The sequence below is a fragment of the Callospermophilus lateralis genome, unplaced genomic scaffold (genome assembly GCF_048772815.1).
Source record: "Callospermophilus lateralis isolate mCalLat2 unplaced genomic scaffold, mCalLat2.hap1 Scaffold_122, whole genome shotgun sequence".
Taxonomy (NCBI): domain Eukaryota; kingdom Metazoa; phylum Chordata; class Mammalia; order Rodentia; family Sciuridae; genus Callospermophilus; species Callospermophilus lateralis.
This window is the reverse complement of record NW_027512409.1, coordinates 844703-869515: the sequence shown is the minus strand read 5'-3', so window position 1 is coordinate 869515 and position 24813 is coordinate 844703. Positions and strand designations below refer to the sequence as shown.

General features: G+C 38.4%; 1 protein-coding gene and 1 pseudogene across 1 annotated transcript; both read left to right on the top strand.

Moving 5' to 3' along the window:
* The first annotated feature begins 272 nt into the window (after window positions 1-272).
* On the top strand, window positions 273-13992 carry LOC143640113 (sulfotransferase 1C1-like). The gene is made up of 7 exons (XM_077108044.1): window positions 273-444; window positions 2559-2687; window positions 7134-7231; window positions 11237-11363; window positions 12295-12389; window positions 13534-13714; window positions 13901-13992. The coding sequence occupies exons 1-7, from the start codon at window positions 273-275 to the stop codon at window positions 13990-13992; spliced, it is 894 nt and encodes a 297-aa protein (XP_076964159.1).
* A 7458-nt stretch (window positions 13993-21450) lies between these two features.
* Window positions 21451-22421, top strand: LOC143640127 (sorting nexin-5 pseudogene; annotated as a pseudogene).
* Window positions 22422-24813: the final 2392 nt, after the last annotated feature.

Genomic DNA, 24813 nt, shown 5'->3' with positions numbered 1-24813 from the left:
GTGTTCCTTCCCCATGTTTATCTCCATTTGAGATGTATTTGCATCTTTGTCATTGTTATACCCTGAAATAAAGCTTTTCAAAATGCTCCAGGCTTCCATGGTTTTGACTTCTCTTACATAAATAAATATTAAAAGCAATAATAAGTAAGTTCCTATCATGCACCTCTCCTGACTCTCTCCAAAGAAAAAAAATTAAGGAGTGACTGTTCTAAGTATTAGAAATGACAAAAGTCTACCTTTCTTTTAAGCACCTGTCAAGTCCACATACTAAAATGTCCTTGGAGGAAATGAAAGATCTCCACCTGGAGGAAAAAGACCTACAACCAGAAACCACAGAAATTGATGGAATCCTCATGACCAAGCTGATAAGTGGTAACTGGGACAAAATCTGGAATTCCCAAGAAAAATCTGATGATCTCCTCATTGCAACCTATGCAAAGGCAGGTGGGTGTGCAGAAATAGCAGTAGGTGGCATCAGCCTTAGCAAAGCAATGATATTGAAAGTGGGACTCCTAATTTTAATGAATATAGTTATTCTCCAGGACTGGTCCCTGGAAAAAGTGGAACCAGGACTTATTCATGAATGCAAATGCAAGATCCTCCCTCTTATTTAGGTCCTTGGTAAAGAAAGAGGTGGCCAGAATTGCAAAGGAATAAAAAAAAAAATTACAAAACAACGTAAGAGCACAGAATCTAAGAAATAGTGTAGAAGTTCTTCCAGTAAATCTTGGCTGCCCAGGATCTCCTTCTTCTCTGTTAAGCTTTCCTGAATGAACAGTAGCCCCTGTTTCTGAAATGTTCCTCCTAGGGAGAAATTGACAAGAAAATGAATTTTTCAGCCCAATAGATACTGGGCTAAAATAACGGTGTCTAAAACCTATGTGAGTATGGTGGAATGCATCTGGGAAAGTGGAGATGATGTCTAACAGCCTCTTATAAAATGAAGTGGATTATGTGGGGGAAAAAAGGCAAAGGATATCTCAGGATTGTGCAGAGTAGACAAATAGGAAAAGACTGTGATGAAGTGACTGATGATCTCCTGCATTTTCTATATTTCTAATTCCACACTGTGTGACAAAGTGAAGCAAAGAACTATAAGCTGTAACCAGTTTGAAAAAAAAAATCTCTCAGGGACCGCTTGACTCAGTAAGAAAAATATTAGATATTCATAACCAGAAAGATTGCAAGAAAGTGTGGATTCACTGAAGATAATTGGAAGGTGCTTCTTTCTTCATAGTTTCTGAAGCACCCCACCTCACCAGATCTTATTTAGTAAACTAGGTTAGGGGCTTTCAGTTTCTCAATACTCTTCTTTCCTGACTAATTTGCTTTGGACACTTCTCTTGCCTAGTTCTTAACTTCATCCTGTATTTTTCTTCAGGAAGAAATTTTGTTTCAACTCACCTTGGAAATTATGCAGTCGACCATATTGTCCTCTATACCATGGTCCTGACACTCTTTCTCTCTATTCCCCACTTCTCAATACCTCTCAACCTCTTCTGAGCCTTTCTTACACTTCCAGCATGGAGAGTATGCCTGCCTCTCTCTCTTAGCTCTTGAAATTTCCTCTCCTGGCTTGCCCTGCCTCCTTAATGGAGATGCACACTCCATTCTGCTTTGAGTCTTTATTCCAGGCCTTGTACCTTTCTCCTCAATTAGACCTACTGACCCCCACTGCAGTAACTCAGCCTCCCTCCCATAATTTAACTTTTGCCTATCCATATGTCCATCAATATCCCTCTTCTATATCATTTAGAATTCAGGTTGACTACAAGTATCAGAAAACTCAAAATAACACAAAAGAAAAGTTGTCCTTATATCAGTAGTCCAGTACTGAAACAGTGGCTGCACCCTTCATCAGCAAACCTGATTCCTTCTAACTTTCTTCTCCACCACCTTAAGATGTGGCTTTTGCTTCTATGGTCCTGTATAAGTTGCTGGAGGTTCAATCATCATTCCAAAATACCATCAAAGAGGTCGTAAATAAGGAGTTACTCTCTGTTCCTCCCTTTAAAAACTGCTTCCCAGAATTTAGTGCCCTGGCCACATGTAATTGCAAGAAAGATTGAAAATGCAGCTTTTTACATAAATAGTTATAAGTCCAGCTAATATTTGAGGATCTCTTAATTTGAAAAGAAAAAATATGAATAGTAGCTAGATAATAAGCAGTCTCTGCCATATTTCCTCCAAAAAAAACCATAATGAGCTTGTTAAAGGAGGGACATTGGCTAATTCATCTTTATGTCTCATTACATTTGATTCAATATTTATACAACCAATCTAGGTCTATTACCTGCAAATTTCTATGCTAAATACTAAGGATACAGAGAACAGGTGTTCCAAAGAAGCACATATTATGAGCAGGTCATGACAATGAGAATGGAGGGGCTCCAGTGCTCAAAGGAGGATCCCACCCACTTTGGTTGGCATACAGAGAAGGTGACACATGAGATGATCCTGTTCCACGTTCAGAAAAAGCAAATTTAACTGAATAATCAAGGAAAAATGGATTGAACTGTGCCATGGTGAATGGTATTGAGAATAATTGATGCTTTTAGGAACAACCTGGACACAGGAGATTGTGGACATGATCCAAAATGATGGAGATGTGCAAAAGTGCCAGAGGGCAAACACCTTTGACCGGCACCCTTTCCTAGAGTGGTCTTTACCTCCACCTCTCAACTCAGGTAAGTGTGCCCAGCTGGGACCTGAGAGGTCATTACCACCATACAGGGTCAGTCTTCACCTAAGGAATGCATTTTCCCACAGGCCTCTTAGAAAGTACTTCCAAATGAAACTGAGAAGGAATCTGAAGATAATCTAAGTCAAAAAACTAGGAAAAAAAGACTTCCAAATTCCTTTTCTAAGATGTATGATTTGGCAGCATCAGGTACACATTCCTTCCTTATGCTGGAGCATTTTAGTGTAGAGAAGGCAGATGGATCCTAAATATTTTGGATCCTAAATGACTCCCCAGTGTTCACATAGTAAAGGCTTGATCCCCATATGGAGTTGACAGAAGGTACAGTACCTTTGGTAGGCAGGACATGGTGGGAGGGGTTTAGAGCATTGGGTGTGCCCTTGAAGTTGAGGGACCCTTTGCTCTCCATCTTGCCCTTCCTGTCCATGAGGTGAGTTGTTTTGTTCTACCCAACGCTCTCACCATGAGATGCTGCTTCATCATAGGCCCAAAGCAAAAGGGCCAAATGGTCATGGACTGGAACCTCTAAAACTGTGAATTAAAACAAATCTTTCCTCTTTATAAGTTGATTATTTGAAGTATCTGTTTTCATGATGGAAAGCTAACATAGCAAGATTGAGGAACCATAGCATCCACTGAGCCATATTTTTTTTGGTATATAGATACTGAAATATTATTTAGCCATAAAGGAGTGAAATTCTGTCATTTGCCCCAATGTAAATGTGACTAATGAACATTATGTTCAGAGAGATAAGCCAGACACAAAAAGAAAAATACTGCATGTTTTTGCTCATATGTGGGACTTAACATTTAATTTTATAGAAATTGTAGACTGCAAGTCACTAGAGGCTAGGAAGAGGAACCAGACAGAAATTGAATAATGAGCATCAAAATACAGTTAAATGGGAGGAAAACGTTCCAGCATTCTATACAGCACAGTAGGTCATCTATAGTTTACAATAATTTCATTATGTATCTTATAATGAACTAGAAGAGTTCAAAGTTTCCTAGCACAAAGAAATAATAAAAGTTTAAAAAGATGGAAATGCTGATTACCTTGACTTGATGATTACATGTTGTATATATGTTACATTATCACAGTGCCCCATAAGAATATATAATTTTGTGTTGATCATGTGTCAGTTGTTTTTAACATGTTTTGAAAAGCCACGTTCCTGTGTTATTCTGCTGCCAGCTCATGAAGGGAATGTCTTCAAATGTATTTTATCTAAAACCTGTCTACCAAAGAATTAAATCAAATTTATATAGTAGCAATATCAAAAAACATCATGCATCACATCAAATATAGTAAGAAATGTAAGACACAACACCCTTGAAGAGTCTGTAATCAAGTAGAGAATAAAGAACATGTTTTTATAAAGTATATAGTAATAAATGGGACCTTTGGCAACAGAAGATAACCCAATAGTGAGAAGGCATAGACTTGGGAATCCAACAATTCTGCTAGAAATAGTGGTTGAGATTCTTGACCATGAACAAGTTATTAGGCATCTCAAAATCTAATGTTTTTTTATTTGTAAAATAATAATAGCTATAATAATGCCTATTATTATTTATATTTATATTATTATTTAATAATACCAGATATTTGTTATGACATTTTCTTAATTTAATTGGGTCTTCAGCACTATAAAGCTCCTCCTTCTTCATTTCATATGAGAATTGAATCCTGCTTTATCTAATAGCATCACAATCCCTTTTTATTTTTAATTTGCATGTTTTATCTCTCTTCATTCCTTTACTTTGGCCTTTATTAGTCAGTGTGTTTTAGAAAGGTCTATTCTGCATATAGTTAAATTTCCTTTTATGAGTCAATTTGAAAAACCTTAATACTTCTAAATTTAAGAGCACTGACTCTTATTGATATGACTAATAGGTTTGGTTCTAATTATATCAGATTCAAAAATTTCAAAATTTTGGTTCTAATTCAAAAATTCCAAATTCAAAAATTTTGGTTCTAATTATGTCAGATTTAAAAATTTCATTTGAAATTACTGTGTATAATAATGTTTAATGTGTTTATATGATTTTTTTCTTTTCTTTTATTAAAGTGTATGCAGGACTTTTTGTTTGGGTTTTTATTGTTTTGTTTGTTATATTTTTTTATGATTAAGAAAATTTCTACCTTTTTGCCAGTGTTTATCTATCTATAAATTACTACCTCTAAAAATGTAAATTTTTTTCTCTTACAGAATCTTTTATGATTTGATATGCTGGTTTCAAAAGAATCCTCTGACTCCCTCATACTTATACAGAAGCCGGTGATATTACTCAAATTTTGAGTTGCATTATTTCTACTTCATTGTAATGTATAAGATCTACACATTATTTTACCCAGGACTTTACTTGCATTATTTTAGATCTAGTACTAAATAATGTGAAAAATTGCTCTTAAGTACTTTTAACAAAGTGTTCTGGGTCGTTTCTTGGTTCAATGAAACTTATTCTCATAGATAGTGAAGGAAGGGCTCCTATGTGCTGCATTTAGTGACTTCTTACACACTCAATCATTTATTCTACAACTCTTTGGTATTTAAAGCACAGCTGCACTGGTTACAGTATCTTTTATTCACAAGTTCTTTCCTAAAGCCTCTTTAAAATGCTACTCCACTTTTCCCTTATTTGTTTGTTTGTTTTTTTATGCTATTTTTAAGAAGTCCAAGGCTAGTTGTATTCTCTCAACTTCATGAACCATTTCATCTGTTTTCTAGAGGTCCTTATCTTCAGATCTAGTAACTTCAGTATGTTTCAGAATTGATCATTATAAATCTACTTCCCATGACTTAGATGTAAATTAAAGAGCTTGTTCCAGAAAGTTTGTACAACTTATGGACTTAAAAATTATTTCCATCCCACTATTTTTTTTTACTTCTCAGGAACTTCAATGCATGCCAGTTTTGGAACTTCCTCACCTGTCTTCTGCTTTGGACACTTTTTTTTCACTTCTTTCATTTTGTCACTGTTATTTTCTTAGGCATTTTCTTGCTTTCCTTCACTATCTCCTGTTAAGTTTGCATTTAAATCTTTTCTCCATTGTCTACATCATAATTTAGTCTGTTTCTAGTATTCTTTTGGGTTTTTTTCTATATCTTTCTTGATTTCTACCAGATCTTTTTGTACTTGTCTATCTTTTTTTTTCATTTCTACTCTTATTTCTTGTAGTTCTGATTATATATATATATATATATATATATATATATATATATATATATATATATATATATACAATTCCCAAATTTCTGTTTCAGAATATTGAATTTAGTCTGACAGGTTGTGGCACCATATTTTCAGGTTTGTAGTTGGTTTGGGAAAGTGGTTTGCTTTTTCTGACTTTTACAGTAATTTGGTATTAATACACTCAGCCCTTTTCCACTTATGTTCATTTTATGGATAGTCCTTAGTTTGAAAGCACCCTCTTGCATCTGTAAGGCCTCTTCTGTGTGCTTTTGTTTGTGGATAGTGCTGGTGATGGGAAGAGGAGGAAGAACAGTCAAGAGTTGCTTTTCTTTTCATTTCCACAAGGTCTTTACTTTTTCTTCCTTCCCTCCTTTCTTTCCTTTCTCCACCATATTACCATATAATACCTCCCTTTCTCCATAGATCTGCTTCTTTGTCAGATGGTTTGTTCTCCACAAATGACACTTCTGCTTTCCTTGCAAGCCTTCCCCTGAAGTTTATGCAGTGTTTAACCAGTCCCAGCTGCGCTCAGTGTTCTAGCACTTAGCATTGGACTTTCTCTTTCTAGGAATGATTCTGTCTATGCCTTACTCAGTCTTGCTGGCCTTGCTTATCTCCTGTTTCTCACAGAGCTCCACCTCTGTGGCCCTCCACACCCACCGACTGATGACTTCCCATCATGGCTCCCACATTTAACTATTTGGAAAAATTACTTGATGACTATAAAGCTCCACTTTTCAGTTAAAAGCATCTTGCTGCACAGTGCTCAGTGCTGGCACACGACAGGAACTTGGTTATGGAAGTAACAGCTGAAAGAAAGGCTGAAACTCTAGACAGAGCTTCTAGGGCCATCGAGGTGCCCCAGTAACCTCCCTCTCTTCAGAGGAATAGGCAGCTCTTCCATGCAACAACAGAGATGCCCAAAGAACCAGATACCCTGAGTCTTATTCTCACTAAACTAGACCTCCCAAAGCCTCTTTGTCTGCCCACCCAGGCACACCTCAGTGCTCAACAGGAGAGGGAAACAGTGTTGCCTCCATGTTTTGCTGTGCCTCATTAGTGTTGTACTCTACCAGAATGGACAGGTAGACTCTATGGGCTAGGAGGGCAACACGGACTATGACATCATTCTTTAAGGCACAGAGCCAGTCGTGTGGTCAATATGATTCCCAACGTTTGACAAAACATTATTGGATCCATGTAGCTGATGAGAAATGTTCAACTTATTTCCCAGGTCTGGACCTGGCCAATAAAATGCCTTCTCCTAGAACTCTGATGACTCATCTACCTGTTCAGATGCTACCACCATCCTTCTGGAAAGAGAATTCAAAAGTAAGATTTGCTACTCTAAGTAGAAACAAGAAAGACAGTCAAAGGAAACTAATCAGAGAACTACATTGAACATGGTGGCTGTAGGCCATAATACCATACCCTTTACTCTGGATCCACCTTCCTTTCCTAATACTATTTCTAGAAATATACTGGGAAATCGTTCTGATTGACAACTAATCCAACTTCAAAGGCAGTGATCAATGAAACAAAGCAGGCACTTCCTGAGGAAGGTTGGTATCTTAGTTTGGGTCCTCCAACAAGCATAGGGTATGGGGGAGTTAGATATGCAAATATCTACTTGGGGAAAAACCTGCGGGGAGAAAGTGTAGACAAAGGAGCATGGAGAGCCATCAGATCGTGATGCTGGCCTGATCCCGTGGGGCAAGTAAGGAGATCTGGGGACATTTGCAATGAAGCCCTGAACAAAATGCAGCCACACCAATGCAGATTCTCCAACCAAAGCCAACCACCAGAGAGTCTTGATTGCCTAGAAAGCCCCATCATGCTCACTCTTTAGCTAAGAGCAGCCTTTCAGAAATGTGGCCTTTCAAGGAATTTGGTGGCAAATTCAGAGTGATGCAGCTGAGTCTGTCAATTATATTCTCCACTGTCAAAATCTGAAGTCCATGCTCATGTTCATTATCTGGCTGTTCCAATTAAATAATGTCCACTTTGGTGTTCAAAAACTATTTCTCTTCCTTTCAGGATGAGAAATCTGATTTTGTTAGCATCTAGAAACTTGGCCCACACTTAAAAAGAACATATCTCATGAAGCAAGCTTCCAGGTGCTATTATGCCTCTATGTCCATGCAATAATACAAATGACACTTCCTAATTCAAATCCCACAAATGCAGTGTACATTGACTATATTAGTATTTCCTTTTGATATGTGCTCTACCAGTGAAACTTGAAATCAATGTAATATAAATATAAACTAAATACTAAATTGAAATTTACAATAGAAAGTAAAATCACGTGGCAGAATCAGATGCTCATATTAACTGGACTAGAATATCTCCTTATGGGCAAGATCCTAGGGAAACCCAATTACATGAAAGTTGCAAACAAAGTGAGTTGATGTTAAGTTTCTCACTGCCAAGATAACCACAAGCTCTTTCATTTTCTGTACTGAACTCAATTAGAAACCATAAGAGTTATGTCTGTTTAGCTATAGCACTATCCTTGGTGCCGTGTCCATATACAAAATGCAGTTCTGTTTTCTGGGTTTCTATGACTCACCAATTCTTTATCTTGACCATCTCCTCTTTCCAAATAAAGTACAATACTACTGAACAGTTGTTCATATTCAGAAATGCTCTCCCATTCCTGTGAAGGAGAAAGGGGGGGCAAGACAAAATAGTATAGACAGCCATAAGACTATGCTTAGGAATTCTATCCCATTCATGAGATTATACCCAAGATACCTTGACTCGTAAAAAATTTTTGCTTTATTGCCACAGATAATTCCATTCATGACATGCTAATTTTGCTGCTCAAAAACCAATATTATTACCGGATCTTGTAGGCTTAGTGTCAGAAGATACACTAGCCCTTGGTTATTCACCATACTAACACCTTCTTTTTGTAAACTCAGGTCTTCTAAATAGTGTAGAAATATCAATGGCATTATCTCTCTTTATGCACTAAGATTTGTGAGTTAGTTGAGTAGGAAATGACTTTAGAGAACTTAGTACAAGCTTTTCATTTTAGGATGGTATAATAGGATGAAGAGTGATTGCCCAAAGATATCTGCATCTATTAAACAGTACCTGGGAATGTTATTATTGCAAAATGGACCTTGTAGGTATAATAAAATTTAGGATCTCAAGATGGTATGATTATCCTGGATTATCTAGGCCCTAGATATCACCATGAAGGACTTAGGAAATAGGAAATGTGACAAATAAAGAAGTTAGAGTGATCCAGGAGGGTGTCAGGAGGCAAAAAATGCAGTCACACTCCAGAGTCAAACACAAGGAAATGAATTTTTCCCTAGAACTACCAAAAGGATCCAGTTTTGATTACACCTTGACTTTAGCCCAGTGAAATCTGACCTCCATATCTTTAAAAGAATAAATCAACATTGTTTTAAAACACTGAATTTGTGGTGACTTGTTTCATCAGCAATTCAAAACTAATACAGGTCAACAAACTCTTGGAAATTGATTTAACATTGGACTACACATCCCTATCTAGCCCAAGACTCATACTGTCAGTTACTCAGGCCTTGAAAGCAAGAGCTGACATAAAAATTAAGAAATATCTGAGAATATATTGATACATGGCTTTGTAGTTACCTCAGATTTTTTGGTTTCTTAATTATGTTCATGAATATTGGATGGAAATCCAACAGCAAAAAATGGGCCAGAAGAATAGTCATGACAGGACTAAGAGAATAATAGGTGAAATGTAGTTGGGAATGTAAGAGAGAGAGAGAGAGAGAGAGAGAGTAATTCACCAAGAGGAAACTATGACTGAGTATTGGTTGTGTTGGACACAAATTCTGTTGATAAAGTGATATGCTGGGCAAATGTGCTTGAGAAAATTTTGAGCTTGTATCGGTTGGCTTTGAAGTACTGTAATGAAATACCTGACACAGCTACTTGTGAAGTAAAAGGAGGACTATTTTGGCTTGAAGGTTAAAATACAAGACCAGGCAGTCCACTTAGTTAGACCTCCAGTTAGGGCAATTTATGGCAAAAGTGCATATCAGATTGAGTTTTCACATCTTTAGCTATATATATGTGTATGTGTGTAAACACACACACACAGACACACAGACACACAGACACACACACACATACATACATATATATATATATATATATATATATATATATATATATATATAGAGAGAGAGAGAGAGAGAGAGAGAGAGAGAGACAGAGAGAGACAGAGACAGAGAGAGAGACAGAGAGACAGACAGACAAAAAAAGAGGACACAGGATTCTACAATCCCCTCTGAGAATACACCTCCAATGACCTAAGACCTCCCTCTCACAAGGCTCAATCTCTTCCAGTAATTCTACCCTAAGTACCAATTCTTTACATATGGACCTTTGGGGGGGAACACTACCCATCATCACAGTGCTCTACCTCCCCAACCCCACTGAAAGCAGCATAGGTTGGAACAGAAGCCAAGGTGGTTAGGGAAGGAGGGGGACAGCAAGACAAGAAGCTAAGAGGTCATTTTTTTCTTGCCAGGACATACCATTGCCTTTCCTTTAAGAATCAGCATCACAAACATCACTAAAAAAAGAGTTGGCACTGTCCTTAGAGGTCCTCAATCTTATCCATAAATAAAAATATAGGAATGATAATTTATCTGTAAGCCTGGGATTCATCTTGTAGAAATGGGACAATAAGCTCATTGCTTTAGCTCCTTCCACTTTATAATTTAGATTTCTTGTTTATCAAAATCCAAGGAGAACCTTTCCTTCACATGTTATGACCCTCTCAAGTTCAAATATTGAAATTCTAATCCTCAAAGTAATGGTTTTAAGAATGGGGGTGCTTTCATAGATGATTAGGTCCTTAGGTCCGAAGATTAGGACTCTTATAAAACATGGTCATCTATGAGGAAGAAAGACCTGACCAGACAATCTAACCTCTAGAATTGTGAGAAATAATCTTTCTAGTTTTTATTTGACACCCAGTCTGTGGTACTTTGTTAGAGCACCCTGAATAGATGAACATACCTTATTCTCCAAGTTAAGTTAGGATGAGTACAGTATTTATATGGAACCCAGGAAAATTCTAGGATTTAAAAGAAGAGGTACTCAATAGTAACACAAAGACTACCAGCTACAAATCAGAACAATTTCTAGGCAGACTGGAAGAGATGATCACTTTGTAGAAAACATATGTATGTTCTATTCCTCCAATAGGATCATCCAAGACTCTCCAAAACGGCTTTCTAAAAACAACAACCTCAGCACTAAATGGTGATAATTTTCTATCTTGCTTTCTCTCTGCCTCTCTCTCCCTTTTCTGGATGATTCCAGATTTTCTATGTAGCTAGAAATGCCAAGGACTGTCTGGTATCTTACTATCATTTTTCAAGAATGAATTCAATGGTGCCTGACCCTGGTACATGGGAGGAATACATTGAAACATTCAAAGATGGAAAAGGTAAGTAAAAGGAAACTGTGGGTTCCTATTTTCTCCCTCACTTAGCTATTGACATCAAAAAAGAAGATTTTTCACTGAATTGTATCTGTCAAGGTCCTGCAAGGAAGTAGATGTCATGAATGAGGTCTCCCAGGAGATGTCAACAAATAGACTATTCACAATGCTGTGGGCAGAGTTTTGGGAAATCAGCAAGAACTAGTGAAATATTCTTGAAGGAGCAACAGTTCCCTGGAGATAGGAGAGGTCCCCTTCACAGAAGCTGAGGCCTTTGGTGGAGGTAGCAATCAATAAAGTGAGTCAATTGGGAGGCATCAGTGAAACAAATACATTGTTCTTTCTCTCTTCCTGCTTGCAAAAGCCTTCCAATGCTTCTTGAAATAAAGTCCATCTATAATTCTGAGGTAAAAGGAGCCCCTGGTGACAGATTGTGCAGGTCAACTTGCAAAGTGCTTGGCAATGTAGATAAAGATGCAAGGTACAGGAGGGTTCACAGGGACAACAAAAGACACCCAGCAATCTTCTCTCCTCCCATTTACCATCACTGAAAACAAAGATGCCCCAAGAGCAGGTAATTAGAGACTTTTTAAAATGAAAGTCTTTTTTTCAAAATCAGCATGTTGGAAACAAAATTTATTGATCTACACAATTTGTGGTGATGCAAGGAAAAGATTTTTATTCCCTGGCCATAGACAATATCTTGTGGAAAACTAAGTTCAAGGGTGGAAATATAACCCAGGAAATTCTGAATATTTTTCACAATCTTCCAAAATACTTTCAAAGAACAAGTTTTCTGTCTTGTGCAATAAGAATCCTTCTGCTCAGTATCTTTGTATTTTGGTTGTATTTAGTAATTTTCCTCTTTTATTTGATAAGTCATGCTCATTTGATAAGTTTCATATTGACATTGATGTCCCTTCTCTCTCCTCCTCAGTGCTATGGGGCTCCTGGTATGACCATGTAAAGGGATGGTGGGATATGAAGGACCAGCATCACATTCTCTACCTTTTCTATGAGGACATAAAAGAGGTGAAGGCAATACGATCCCCATCCTGTCATCCAGTTCCTGGGATGTGGGGACACTGGAATGTGGACTTACCAACAGAAGAACCTCTCTATGACACTCTTTCCAGCTAGGTTTTCCCCTCAGCTCTAACCATATTTTTTGTCTTCAGAATTATCTTTTGTTCACACTTTCCAGAAGACCCTTTTCCTCTGGAAATAGCTTGTGCCTTCTAGCCAGATCACCTTGTTGAATCCTGATACATATGAGTCATGTTTCTTTACCTACAAAATTATATCATCTCTATCTCATGAGATTATTGTAAAGATTTTTGCAATCATAACTATCAATTGTGCATATTTCTGTTCAAGAAATCTACTTCCTTCTCTCTCTTCTATGCCCTCCTCACTACTTGAGGTCTAGTCCATTTGAAATTTGCAGGATTATTGTCACACATTAGGACAGTGAACTGATTTCTTCATTTCATTGTGGATGAGTGGATAGCAGATTCAACACTTGTGAGTCTGGATTAATGTCCTTGAATTACAAATTGCCACCTATGACCATGCTAAGAAGTACTCTAATATTTAATCAATAGCTATAACTCCTTTTTTTGCAACTTTTTTTTTATCAGAAAGAAGCAAGGTACAAACATGTACACTTCTGGGTAAACTCCTTCTTTTATTAGCCTTCTATTAAACTCATAGACCATTTGCTGCCAATTCTTATAGCCCAGACACTAGAGTTAATTATCACACTAACCAACACTCTCCTTTGTTCACTATGCCTTCCCTGATCTCCTCCAGAAGTTGACATTTCTCCTTCTCTTGAGGTCTCCTGGTCTCTCTCAGATGATCCCCATCCTGTCCTCCCCGTTCCTGGGATGTGAGGACACAGGAAGCACATCCAGAACTTCAACTGGTCATTTTATACCCAGTTTCCTTCTTGCAGCGCAATTTCCTTGATGATAGAAATAGTCCCAATCTTCTTGTTGCTGCACATCTGGGGTAGTACAGTGCCTTTCACTAGTAACACTTGAGAAATATTTGTGGAATATATTTGAATGAATCCCTTAACACGTCTCTTTACAAATGCAGTTAACCTTAACAGAATATCATCCCTAATGGAAGATCCCAAAATATTTATTTTGTGTAATTGTTCTACATACAGAACCCAAAGAGGGAAATTGAGAAGATATTGAAGTTCCTGGAGAAAGACATAACAGAGGAAGTTCTGAATAAAATCATCTATCATACCTCATTTGATGTCATGAAGCAAAACCCAATGGCCAACTATACTACTCTACCTAGCAGCATCATGGACCACTCCATCTCCCCTTTTATGAGGAAAGGTAGATGAGACATATATCCTAAGATGTCAAGTGAAACCCTGTAATTCTCATGTCTACTTGGATTTTCCCATTAGTGTTTGATGCTGTATTGCTTATTCTTGCCAGCAATACCACTGTACAACTTGGGTGTACACTCAATTCTCCCTGGACTCCTGCAGCAATCACTGAGATTTTGCCTTGTTTCAGGGATGCCTGGTGACTGGAAGAACTATTTTACTGTGGCCCAAAATGAAGATTTGACAACGACTACCAGAAGAAGATGGCAGGGAGCACTCTGACCTTTCACACAGAGATCTGAGAGCTGCTGGTGGGGGAGGTGGGGTGCTGCCCCAGACTTTATTACTAGATTGTACCCATTTAAACCCCATGATACTTAAAAGCATTCTTCCTCTTATCCTAAACCATTCCACGCTATTTGTAGATCCTGAACTACTATAATAATACTTCATTAAAACATAATCAAATCCTGGATAGAAAGTTTTAAATTAGTTACATGGTCATTGGTGTGGACTCCTGCTTCATGAAAATATACTCTGTACTAAGGCAAAATAAACACAACTTCACTCCATCACTTGTCTATAACTATCTGATTTATCAAAGACAAAACTCCTGAAAAGAGATAAATAAATAAGAACAGAATTTCAGCGCAAGAGAAATTTAAAAACAAAGCAAAGAGAATAAGAAGTACCAGGGAGAATATGAAGAACTATTTTTTTATTCTAAACATTTGTCTTGGTCCACTTTGTGCTGCCATAACTGACATGGATGATTTATAAAGAACAGCGATTTCTTAAAATTCTGAAGTGTAGGAATTTCAAAGTTGAAAGGTTCACATCTGGCAAGAACTTTCTTGATGCATCATTCCATGGTGGAAAGTGTGATGGCAAGAAAGGATGAGAGGTGGGGGCTTACCCTTTCATTAGGAACTCACTCCCCCCCCCCAAATTCATCCCTATGGCAATGCCCTTAATGACCTAATCACCTCTTATGAGGATCTTCCTCTCAACTGTGTTGCAATGGAGACTGAGTGTCTAACACAAGGTTGGGGGGCATAGTAAACCACAGTGATGGTCAAGAATGAGAAAAATGATGACACAGCTCTAATATTAGACTATGAGATACAGAAGATAACATGAAAATGGAATCCAGGGAGCTGGGTCTGATCCAGGATGACCTGAAACGGTCTAAAGAAAAAAGAGAAAGGCCACTGCTGCGCATTGGAGCAAATGCTAAAAAACAGAGGATAATCAAGAACCTGAGCCACCTTCTGTGACCAAAGTAAGGCTGAAAAGCAGAAAGAGATTTTATATTTCAGATGAACTTCTTAGAAAAAAAAGAACTATAAATTCACCTAGGAAAAATAAAATGAAAAATCCAGTCCCTTATACATTTTAAGAAAGATTTGAATCTTATATCTCTGGGGGAAAATATCACTTTTCATACTTTTTGAATAGAAGGCTTCTAGCAACATTGTCCTTACGGTCAAGTTAACCATAAAATCATGTTCTGTTTTCTCCTTTTCATTAAAACCTGTCTCACAAAAATGTCTGCCATCATTTGCACAAGGTATTCAAACATCTGCATTATTTTTATAGAATGTTAGCAAAATGCATTTTGTGTGAAGGGTGATTTCCTATACCACTAAACAAATGATAAAGAAAATTATCTCCACCTAAGAACAAATTAAGCCCTATCTGTGTTCTTTCCTCTTTCTACTTTCTAAGGGAAGCAAATCATTAACCACATGACAAACAATCCAGTACTGTGGTTGTGCTGCAGTGTTGACCAGCATGAACACCTTCAGTTCACATACCAGGAACTTCCTGAAACTTTACACAGAAAGCACATAATACTTCCCTTTCTTAATGTCATACGGGCTGGTCATATAAGAGGTATTAAAATATAAGCAATATGTCTGGAGTTTTCAAAACTAGGCAAAACCTACCTTACTCTTTTGAAAATCATAAAATTTTTTTTTTACTTTTATTTTTGTAAAAATCAATTCCACTCTCCTAGTTCTCAAAAATTTCAATTAAAGTATTTCTGAACTTCTTTCTTTAAAGCTCTGTTATGGGCTTGGGATGTGGCTCAAGCGGTAGCGCGCTCGCCTGGCATGCGTGCGGCCGGGGTTCGATCCTCAGCACCACATACAAACAAAGATGTTGTGTCCACCGAAAACTGAAAAATAAATATTAAAAATTCTTTCTCTCTCTCTCTCTCTCTCTCTCTCTCCCCCTCCCTCTCTCTCTCTCTATCTCCCTCTCTCTAAAAATAAAGCTCTGTTATGCCCTTTTAATAATATTCTAGGTACTACAAAGAATAATTATCTGGCTTCCATGTTGCACTCCTGTAATCTCAGTGATTTGGGAGCCTGAGGCATGAGAATTGAGAGTACAAGGTCAGCTTCAGTATCTTAATGAGATTCTCAGCAATTTAGTAAAACCCTGTATAATAATACAAAAAAAATGGGGACTGGGTATGTAACTAAGTGGTCAAGCATATCTTGGTTAATCTCTAATACCAACAAAAAATAATAATTAATGGTTTAATTTAATTTTTAAATATCTGTGGTCCCAACCCTATAGAATAACGATGATAGAGGCAATGAACATCCACAAAGTCTTCCTAATCTAACATGCTAAACATTCATGGGTACTTTCAAAAAAACCTTTATTCTAATGAGACACTACATACACACACACACACACACACACACACACACACACACACACACACCTAAATGAATCAGTCATGGAAGATCAAATTGTAAATAGTTATGCATAAATTACTTGGTAACCATTCACTTACAAGAAGTTTGATCACAAAATTTGAAATAGAATTAGGAGAGCCAGAAATATTTCACTATTCAACAATCTCACTTTTTGAAAGAGAAAACCAAGAGAGAGAGAGAGAGAGAGAGAGAGAGAGAGAGAGAGAGAGAGAGAGACTATGTTGGATGCAGTGGAATAAGGATTCCCCCAGTCTCTAGCTAGTGTTCCATCCCCTCCTCACTATAAAACCACACATTTGGGCTGGGGATGTGGCTTAAGCAGTAATGCGCTCGCCTGGCATGTGCCGGGTGCTGGGTTCGATCTTTAGCACCACAAAAAAAAAAATAAAATAAAGATGTTGTGTTCACTGAAAACTAAAAAATATATATTAAAAAATTCTCTCTCTCTCTCTCTCTCTCTCTCTCTCTCTCTCAAAAAAAAAAAACATAGATTAAAAATGCCTTAAGCTTAGAAGGCTGAAGCTGAAAGATTGCAAGTTCAAAGACAGCGTCATCAACTTGGCAAGGCCCGGAACAACTAATAAAGACCCTGTCTCAAAATAAAAATAAAATAAAATAAAAATGGCTGGAGATTTTTCTCAGTGGTTAAGTACCCCTGGATTTAAGCCCTAGTACCAAAAGAAAAGTACTTTCTCTTCAGACAACATTTTTTAGTTCTTTGATTCTACTTATTACTTTGAAGAGCACTTCCACAATTTAACTGTTCTTTGGATCCTTTTTTATCATGTAACAAATCCCAAAACCTAGCAAGCTGGCTTTATTCCATGATTAATCCTTGAATTTCCCTGACTCCCAAACCCACCTTGGCTTCCATTTAATTAACTATAAAATCTCTTCATTAAAATCATCAACCATTTCATATTTCATCTTCATCATAACCAAAGCAAAAAGAAGGGTCCTTGTGTTTTCTGAGTATCTTGGTATCCCTCTTGGAAACCTCTTTATCCTGGGAAATCTACCTGTGCACTGGGCTGCACCTGGCCTTGTACTGGCATTGCCTCATGTTAGCCAACATTCTTGGTTTTTTTCTTTATTTAAACAGCCATTTTATAAATTAATATGTATATAATGTAATTTCGTCTGTATACATTACAATGCATGTTTTTTACAGGTATATATTTTATTGTTTTTGTTGTTGTTAGATATACATGAGAGCAGAGCATATTTTGACATATTATACAGACATGGAGTACGACTCATTCCAACCAGGATCTCGTTCTTGTGGTTGTACATAATGTGGCATTACACTGGCAGTGTATTTGTTGAACTCATGGAAGTGTGTCTATAGCAACCACCCACAAACCCTGAAAAGCAGAAGTCTTGGATTGCATAAATGTCCATATGCCTTGAGTGAACATCACTGATTTGCCTCATCCGATCCTTACATAAAGAGACAAAATGATAAAAATATATTCAGAACATGGTTCAAGTGAAGATATATATATACCTCCTATATTCCTTCTCCTCTGCCCCAGAGAGGCAGTCTGGCTCAAGCTGAAGTTCTGGTGCCATCTAACTGGAGCTTCTCTGAGAGGGTGAACAGACATTCTCCAGATCCATATTTATGAAGATAGAAGTCCTGGTTTAGGATCACATGGAAGTCCCCAAATCTAGATGCTATAAGAACTTTCCAATCTCTTTCCCAAAGAGCACTGAGGAGACCTCCTTCAAAATAGTAGACTATCACCAGAGAGGGAATTACATCTGTGTGAGGCTTATGAGGGGGAAAACACCCAACTGTCCAGGAAAAATGAGGGTCCCGGTTCCCAGATCTCTTGAGCTCCTGAGGCGGGAACTCCTCATCAACTCACCTCCCCACTGGACCACCCCTTGGGAAATGGTATACATGCCACGAGTTCTAGGAGTAAGGAGGTGGACATAGAAGGGACCCATGGTAAATGTGGGTCATGCTGGCAAGAATTCTGTAGTAAAAACAAGGTGTTATTTTCAAGTAATTAACAGGAACATGGCCTCCATCCAGAAGAGGAAGGGAATCAGGAAGAGTTCGGAGTACTTAGCTCTCCATGCATTAGGTCATCCCCAGTGAACCACTGAATTGTGAAATGTTGTGGGGAACAAGCTTCCAAGGAGAAGGCACGCATGGCATCCCCCCAGAGTGATCAGGCCTATATCCATAGTTTCAGAGAAAAAACTGAATTGACTAGCACTTGGCCTACCAAGGCTGAAAGTTCCAGAATCTATCATGTCTTTAACCAGGGGGCCACTCTCTGCCTCACTAAACTCTGAGGTGATGAAGAACATCCCCAACCACCATGTGTGAGCAACAGGGAATAATGAACAGTGCAGGTGAGGGGAACAACAGGCCAATTTGCCTTCCTCCAGAGGGTCTATGAACAGTGGGCTGTAATAGCTGAATATGAGTTCCTGCAGGAAGCCACCATGAGATGCATGAGGACCTTTATAGCAGAGAAGCCAGCGAGGGGGTACCAATTGGGAACTTACAGCGGCAATCCCTGCTATCAAGATCGCCCTTTGCAAGTGAACTCCCTCTCCATTCTGCCAAAAGGTCCCTAAGCATCACCAGAGATGGGCATGACCCTTTAAGAATTGAGCAACCTGCCTGCCCCTACCTTTATCCTGTTTTGGTGAAGAATTTTCTATCAAAAATCTTTGATGTTTTCTGATATAAATAAATCAAGCGTGGGCTCCCTTCTTTGTTAGAAGCTAAACCCATCTGGTCAGCTTGGCCCATGGCTGCCCTCACTCTGAAACTACTTTTCTGTGTCCTGCATTTATCTCGTAGTGGTACTACTTAGCTTTTATTTACAGCCAGCCCATGCTTCTGGAGGGAACCTATTCCCTCGCTCTTGCTGGATGTGGGCGAAAAGTTCAGATGCCCCTCCCAGCCACCCACATGTTTGTGAGCCTAGGACTCCTCTCCGGGCCTCAGGGAGGAGGAAGGTGGAATTGTTGGAACATTAGGTCACAGCCTGCTTGTAATCCTGGAGGAAACTGCAATCGGCCACAGGCTGTGTATTAGGCTGCCTTCTCACAGCTTCAGGAAGCCATGACAAACTCTGTTTGGAGCTTGTGTCCCAGAAGCAAACCCTGGCAGTAAGATTTTGGTGCAAGTTCTTCAAGAAAGAATCATCAGGGAGTAGGGAGACCATATGGAAGCCCAGCAAGGATGTGGGCTCCATATGTGAGATTGACCTGCCAGCCCAGAGTTGTGAATTCCTCCCTGGCCTTTTGCCATCCAAGCTGGGAGAACCAGAGGTGATTTCCACTTGTTATTTAGGAGAGCAATGTTTCCTTGAGTGCTCTTGTTGTGGATGTCCAATATTTTAAATACTATGGTATAAAGTTTGAAATGCTTAAATACTATGGTACAAAGGCAAAGTGTCTCATGTTAACAAATGGGAAGGAAGACTATGAACACAATTTATATAGAGAGGAGAGAAAACACAAACATACACAATTACAGTCCTCAATTGTGTTAACTGATCATGTATCTAAGGGGAATTGGTTCTAGGATTCCTCCATGAATACCTAAGTCCATGGATGTTAAATCTCTTACATCAAATGCTGCAGTATTTGCCTATAAACTATATACTCCTGTATGCTTTAAGTCAACTCTAGATTATGTATAATATCTAACACTGTGACAGTGTACTGTAAATGATTGGTATACTGTATGGTCTATGGAATAATAACAAAAAAATAGTCAGTACATAGACACAATTTTCAATCTAGGTTTGTTTAATCTGAAGATGCAGAAACTGTGGACATGGAGGGTCAACTGTATCTACTTTCACTACCCATTTAATATTCTTTTTTGTCTCCATCAAAAACTCAGCAGATCTTTACCTGGTATGTGGAAAGGGACCTAAACATTCATCCCTAAGTGTCTTAAGTCTGAATTGAAGAGTTATAATTCCCATTGATGTCCACAGGTCATGACAATACTAAGAGATTTCCATTCTAATTCATATTCACATAGTATAATAATACTAAGAGAAAATCTAGGAGATCTCCTGTATCCTAGACTTGCTCTTCCTTGCCTCCATTGTAGTCTGTGGGGCCAGGGGCATTTAGGGCAGTACATTAGATATGGTACTTGCACCATCAGGGCCTGCCCAATCCAGTCTCATATGTACCTCTTCCATTCAATGACAGTGCTGCACTGCACGTGCAACCTAACAACTTGGGGGGCCAGGTATTAGCAGTTTGTGAGGGAAGCTCAGGTCACATGGTAACTTGGTGGCCAATAGTTGAATATCCAATCTCTATGAAAGTCCGGTAGCAGGCTAAGACCTGTCTCTAAAATGGAGATAGTTCTCTGAGGGTGATTACATTGATTTGCTCAAAAATCCTGAAGGCCTGAGTGATGATTCACCTAGAGCCCTGCCTAAGGCTCTTCACAGCATAAATATTACAAGCACCATTCAAGCACCATTGTATCTGGTGGCTCAGGTGGCAAGGCAGACTATACATACTTTCCTGGGTCTCACTCTAACATAGAAGCTTTTGCGGTCAACAATATATGGGCTGTGCTCTGTCAAAGTGAACCTCACTGGAAGAGCATCAGTGCTGCTTTCCATGTCACAGTCTTCTGGTCAGTGGCCTCTGTGTGGTGCTGAGTAAGGCCACGCAGCCCCTGCTCTAGAGCTGCATTGCCAAGACCATGGTTCCTGAGTAGCTGCAACAGCAGGAGGACCGTGACAACCTGAGGTCTGTGTCTGTGCACCTGAATGTTGATTCGTCACTTCAGATTGACATACCTGATGCACTCAGTGACAGAGATAAGGTCAAGTTGACAGTGCACACCAAGACTCCACAGCCCACATTTCAGAGCCCAGAGTTTTCTGTCACCAGGTGACATCAAAACTTTGTGTGACTATATGATACTCTATTGAAGCCACAGACTAGGCATATTATTCCTCCTGCTTCTACAAAACCAAATTTCAATGGTCCTCAAAAGAAGATGTAGAAACTGGCAGAGGGTGAAGGATCTCTGACAAAAGAAGAATTTGCAAAGATGAAGCAATAACTGGAAGCTGAGTATCTTGCTGTCTTTAAGAAGATTACGTCCTCTCATGAAGTATTTCTTTAGTAGCTTTTTCTCATTCTGTTCTCAGTAAATCACAAATTTCATGTTTTCTGGAATACAGTGAGGATCTAAGTATTTGGTGGAAAAAAAGAGATGTTTGGTGGCTTCTTTAGAAGTGTGGTGAAAAGTGCTGATGAAGTTCTTTTTCCTGCAGTTAAGGAGGTGGATGACTTCTTGGAGCAAGAGAACTTTCTTATTTACTATTCCCACAGGATCAAGGATTCCTGTGCTAAAGCAGACAAAATGACCAGATCTCATACAAATGTTGCTGATGATTATATTCACACTGCAGCCAGCTTGCACAGCCTGGCTTTAGGTAAACCCACGATCATCAAAAAATACCTATTGAAGTTTGCTGAACAATTTGAAAACCTTAGGAAAGTAGAGGGTAGAGTCTCATCAGATGAAGATTTAAAGATGACAGAGCTTCTCCAATATTACATGCTTACAGAGGCCGCGAAGGGTCTCTTATAGTGAAGGGTCTCTCATACAGAGGCACCAAAGGCTTCATCAACTAGAGAACTCAAACAAAGCTCTGGATAAGGCCCAGTTAAAAAGATTCTGCAATCTTTGTAATGTTTTGAATAACCAATTAAAAAAAAGTAAAAAAAAAAAAAAAAAAAAAAGCAAAGATGTCAAGTTGGCTGAGGAACACCAGCAGAATTGCTGCCAGAAATTAGAACAGCTTTCTGAATCGGCAAAAGAAGAGCTTATAAATTTCAAACAGAAGACAGTGGCAGCATTTAGAAAAAAAAAACCTAATTGAGGTGTCTGAACTGAAAATAAAGCATGCCAGAAAGAATGTCTCCTCTTGCAGAGCTGTTGACTAGTTCAAGAACAACTAATCTACCTTTTCTCTGAAGGAAACAAATGTGAAAACTGCATCACTTAAATCATTACCATAAAGTATGATTAGCTATGACTTTAAAATTATGTGAATAAATATTCTGATTTCTAAAAATCTTAACACTTAACCATGTTGGTTTAAAAATATATATTTTTAAAATTTTTTAAATATTTATTCTTAAGTTTTAGGTGGACACAATATCTTTATTTTATATTTATGTGGTGCTGAGGATTGAACCCAGTGTCTCATGCATGCTAGGCAAGCACTCTACCACTGAGCCACAACCCCAGCCCTTATTTTTTTTTAATATTTATTTTTTATTTGTAGTTGGACACAATATCTTTATTTTATTTATTTATTCTTATGTGGTGCTGGGGATAGATCCCAGGGCCTCGCACATGCTGGGCGAGCACTCTACCACTGAGCCACAATCCCAGCCCCTAAAAATATTTTTTGCTGGGGATGTGGCTCAAGCGGTAGCGTGCTCGCCTGGCATGCGTGTGGCCCGGGTTCAATCCTGAGCACCACATACAAACAAAGATCCGCCAATAACTAAAATAAATAAATAAATAAATTTTTAAAAATTCTCTCTCTAAAAAAATATTTTTTGCATGTTACTTGGACATAAGTAATCTTTTCCTTATGCATTTAATACCTCAAAATGGGCAAAATATAAATACTGGATTCTCATGTAGTTTGCCTTCAGTCACTTAAGAAAAGGTGTAGAAGACATGTGCCTTCTGGAAATGAGTAGACACAAGCACCAGTCCCATATCTGTTTCCCTAGTTCATGTGCCCATGTCCCCACAGACTGATTATGTTAGAGAGGTTCCAGTTCAACAAATAAGAACAGGTACTTGTTACAGCTAACAGATATTCCATTCCTTCATTAGATGCTTTTCTTTTTTTTCTCCTCGTTATTCTCATGGTTCTTAAGTCACCTCAAGTTTTTTATAATAACATGGGAAAGAAGTATACTATAAAATAATACAGCATACTACAAAAAATATATGGACTGGTATAACTCACCAAAATAAAAAATATGATGCCTTCAAAATCTCAAGAGCTCTACTCAGCATATTTTCTCTATTGTTTTGGCTGTAAGAGAGCAGCAAATTACCCTTTACCTTAGAAGGGATACCTCAACAGGCCTCATATCACCAGACACTTAGCAGTGTTCTGAATTTTTTAACAGGAAGATCTGAATTTTCATCAGAATTATTTCCTACCTTCTCACATGGAATTTGCTGAGAGTCATAGCCAAGTAGGAATGACACATGGCAATTTCCTTGTCAGCCTACCCAATGTTGCTTAGAGGGAGGACTCTCCATTGTGGAAATGGGCTTGCCTTGGACCCAGGTCATTTGCAGTGACATTGCATGAATGTTTGAGAAAGGTGACTCTGCTCCTGCTGGGAATAGGGCGTATCCTGCTGCCTCAGGCGCCCTCTCCTTGAGTTTCCGCTGAGTTCTTGCAGGATTCAGAGAGTATTTGGTATGCAGAGCCCGGTGGAGGTGTGGATTTTCCCAGAACGTGCATGTAGAGTGCCGATTAGAGTTCGGGAATAAAGAATTGCTGTTTGAATCTACAAGGCTGTGAGTGGCTCGTGATTTTGTGTCCAGCCAGACTGCGGCAGGAACTATCTTAAAATGTATGAAGTAGTATCTTTTCACTAGGTTCAACCAACAGAATGGACCAGCATAACATCATATGGAACGGAAACTAGTGAAAACTAAGGACTAGAGAGTTGATATACCCTTGAGGAAAGACAAAGAATGTGTATTTATGGCCTTGCCAGAAAACAGCAAACTCTTTCTGGTGGACCTAATTGACAGGAAATGGAGAAAAATAAATTTTTCAAATCAATAACTGCATACCATGTGCCAAGGATGTGTCAAGCAATGAAACCAAATCTGGTATAGTAGCTGCAATTGGAGATAATACCTAGTTAAACTTAGAATAATTCATTGTAATTTTCTAAGATCCATCTGTTTTTTTCCATTTATTTATTTATATATGTCAGCAAAATGCATTACAATTCTTATTATACTTATAGAGCACAATTTTTGATATCTCTGGTTATATATAAAGAATCCATCTGTTTTGTGCACAGGGTAAACAGGAAAGTTGAATGAGGATGTGGAAATCGCCAACCTTACATCTCTCAAGTCCTTGATGGCAGCACTACTCTCCAGTCCCTTCAGGAATGTGGTACTGTTTTTGGCTTGTGACTTTCTTCTAGGAAGGGACAGTTCTACTAACCATTTTGCATCATAATAGCCCTAAATCCATAGGTCAGGAAATCACTGTGGGAATCATTGCAGTTGATGATTTTGGCTATGCCAATTATACATTCCAGATCCAGGAAAATAGCCACAGAATGAGTCTGT

Excerpts from the sequence above, each read along its gene's own strand:
- LOC143640113 (XM_077108044.1), top strand. The coding sequence starts at position 273 with ATGTCCTTGGAGGAAATGAAAGATCTCCACCTGGAGGAAAAAGACCTA. Across the intron at positions 2,688-7,133 it reads ACCTCCACCTCTCAACTCAG|GTCTGGACCTGGCCAATAAA; the intron begins GTAAGTGTGCCC and ends CTTATTTCCCAG. Across the intron at positions 7,232-11,236 it reads TCTGGAAAGAGAATTCAAAA|ATTTTCTATGTAGCTAGAAA; the intron begins GTAAGATTTGCT and ends GGATGATTCCAG.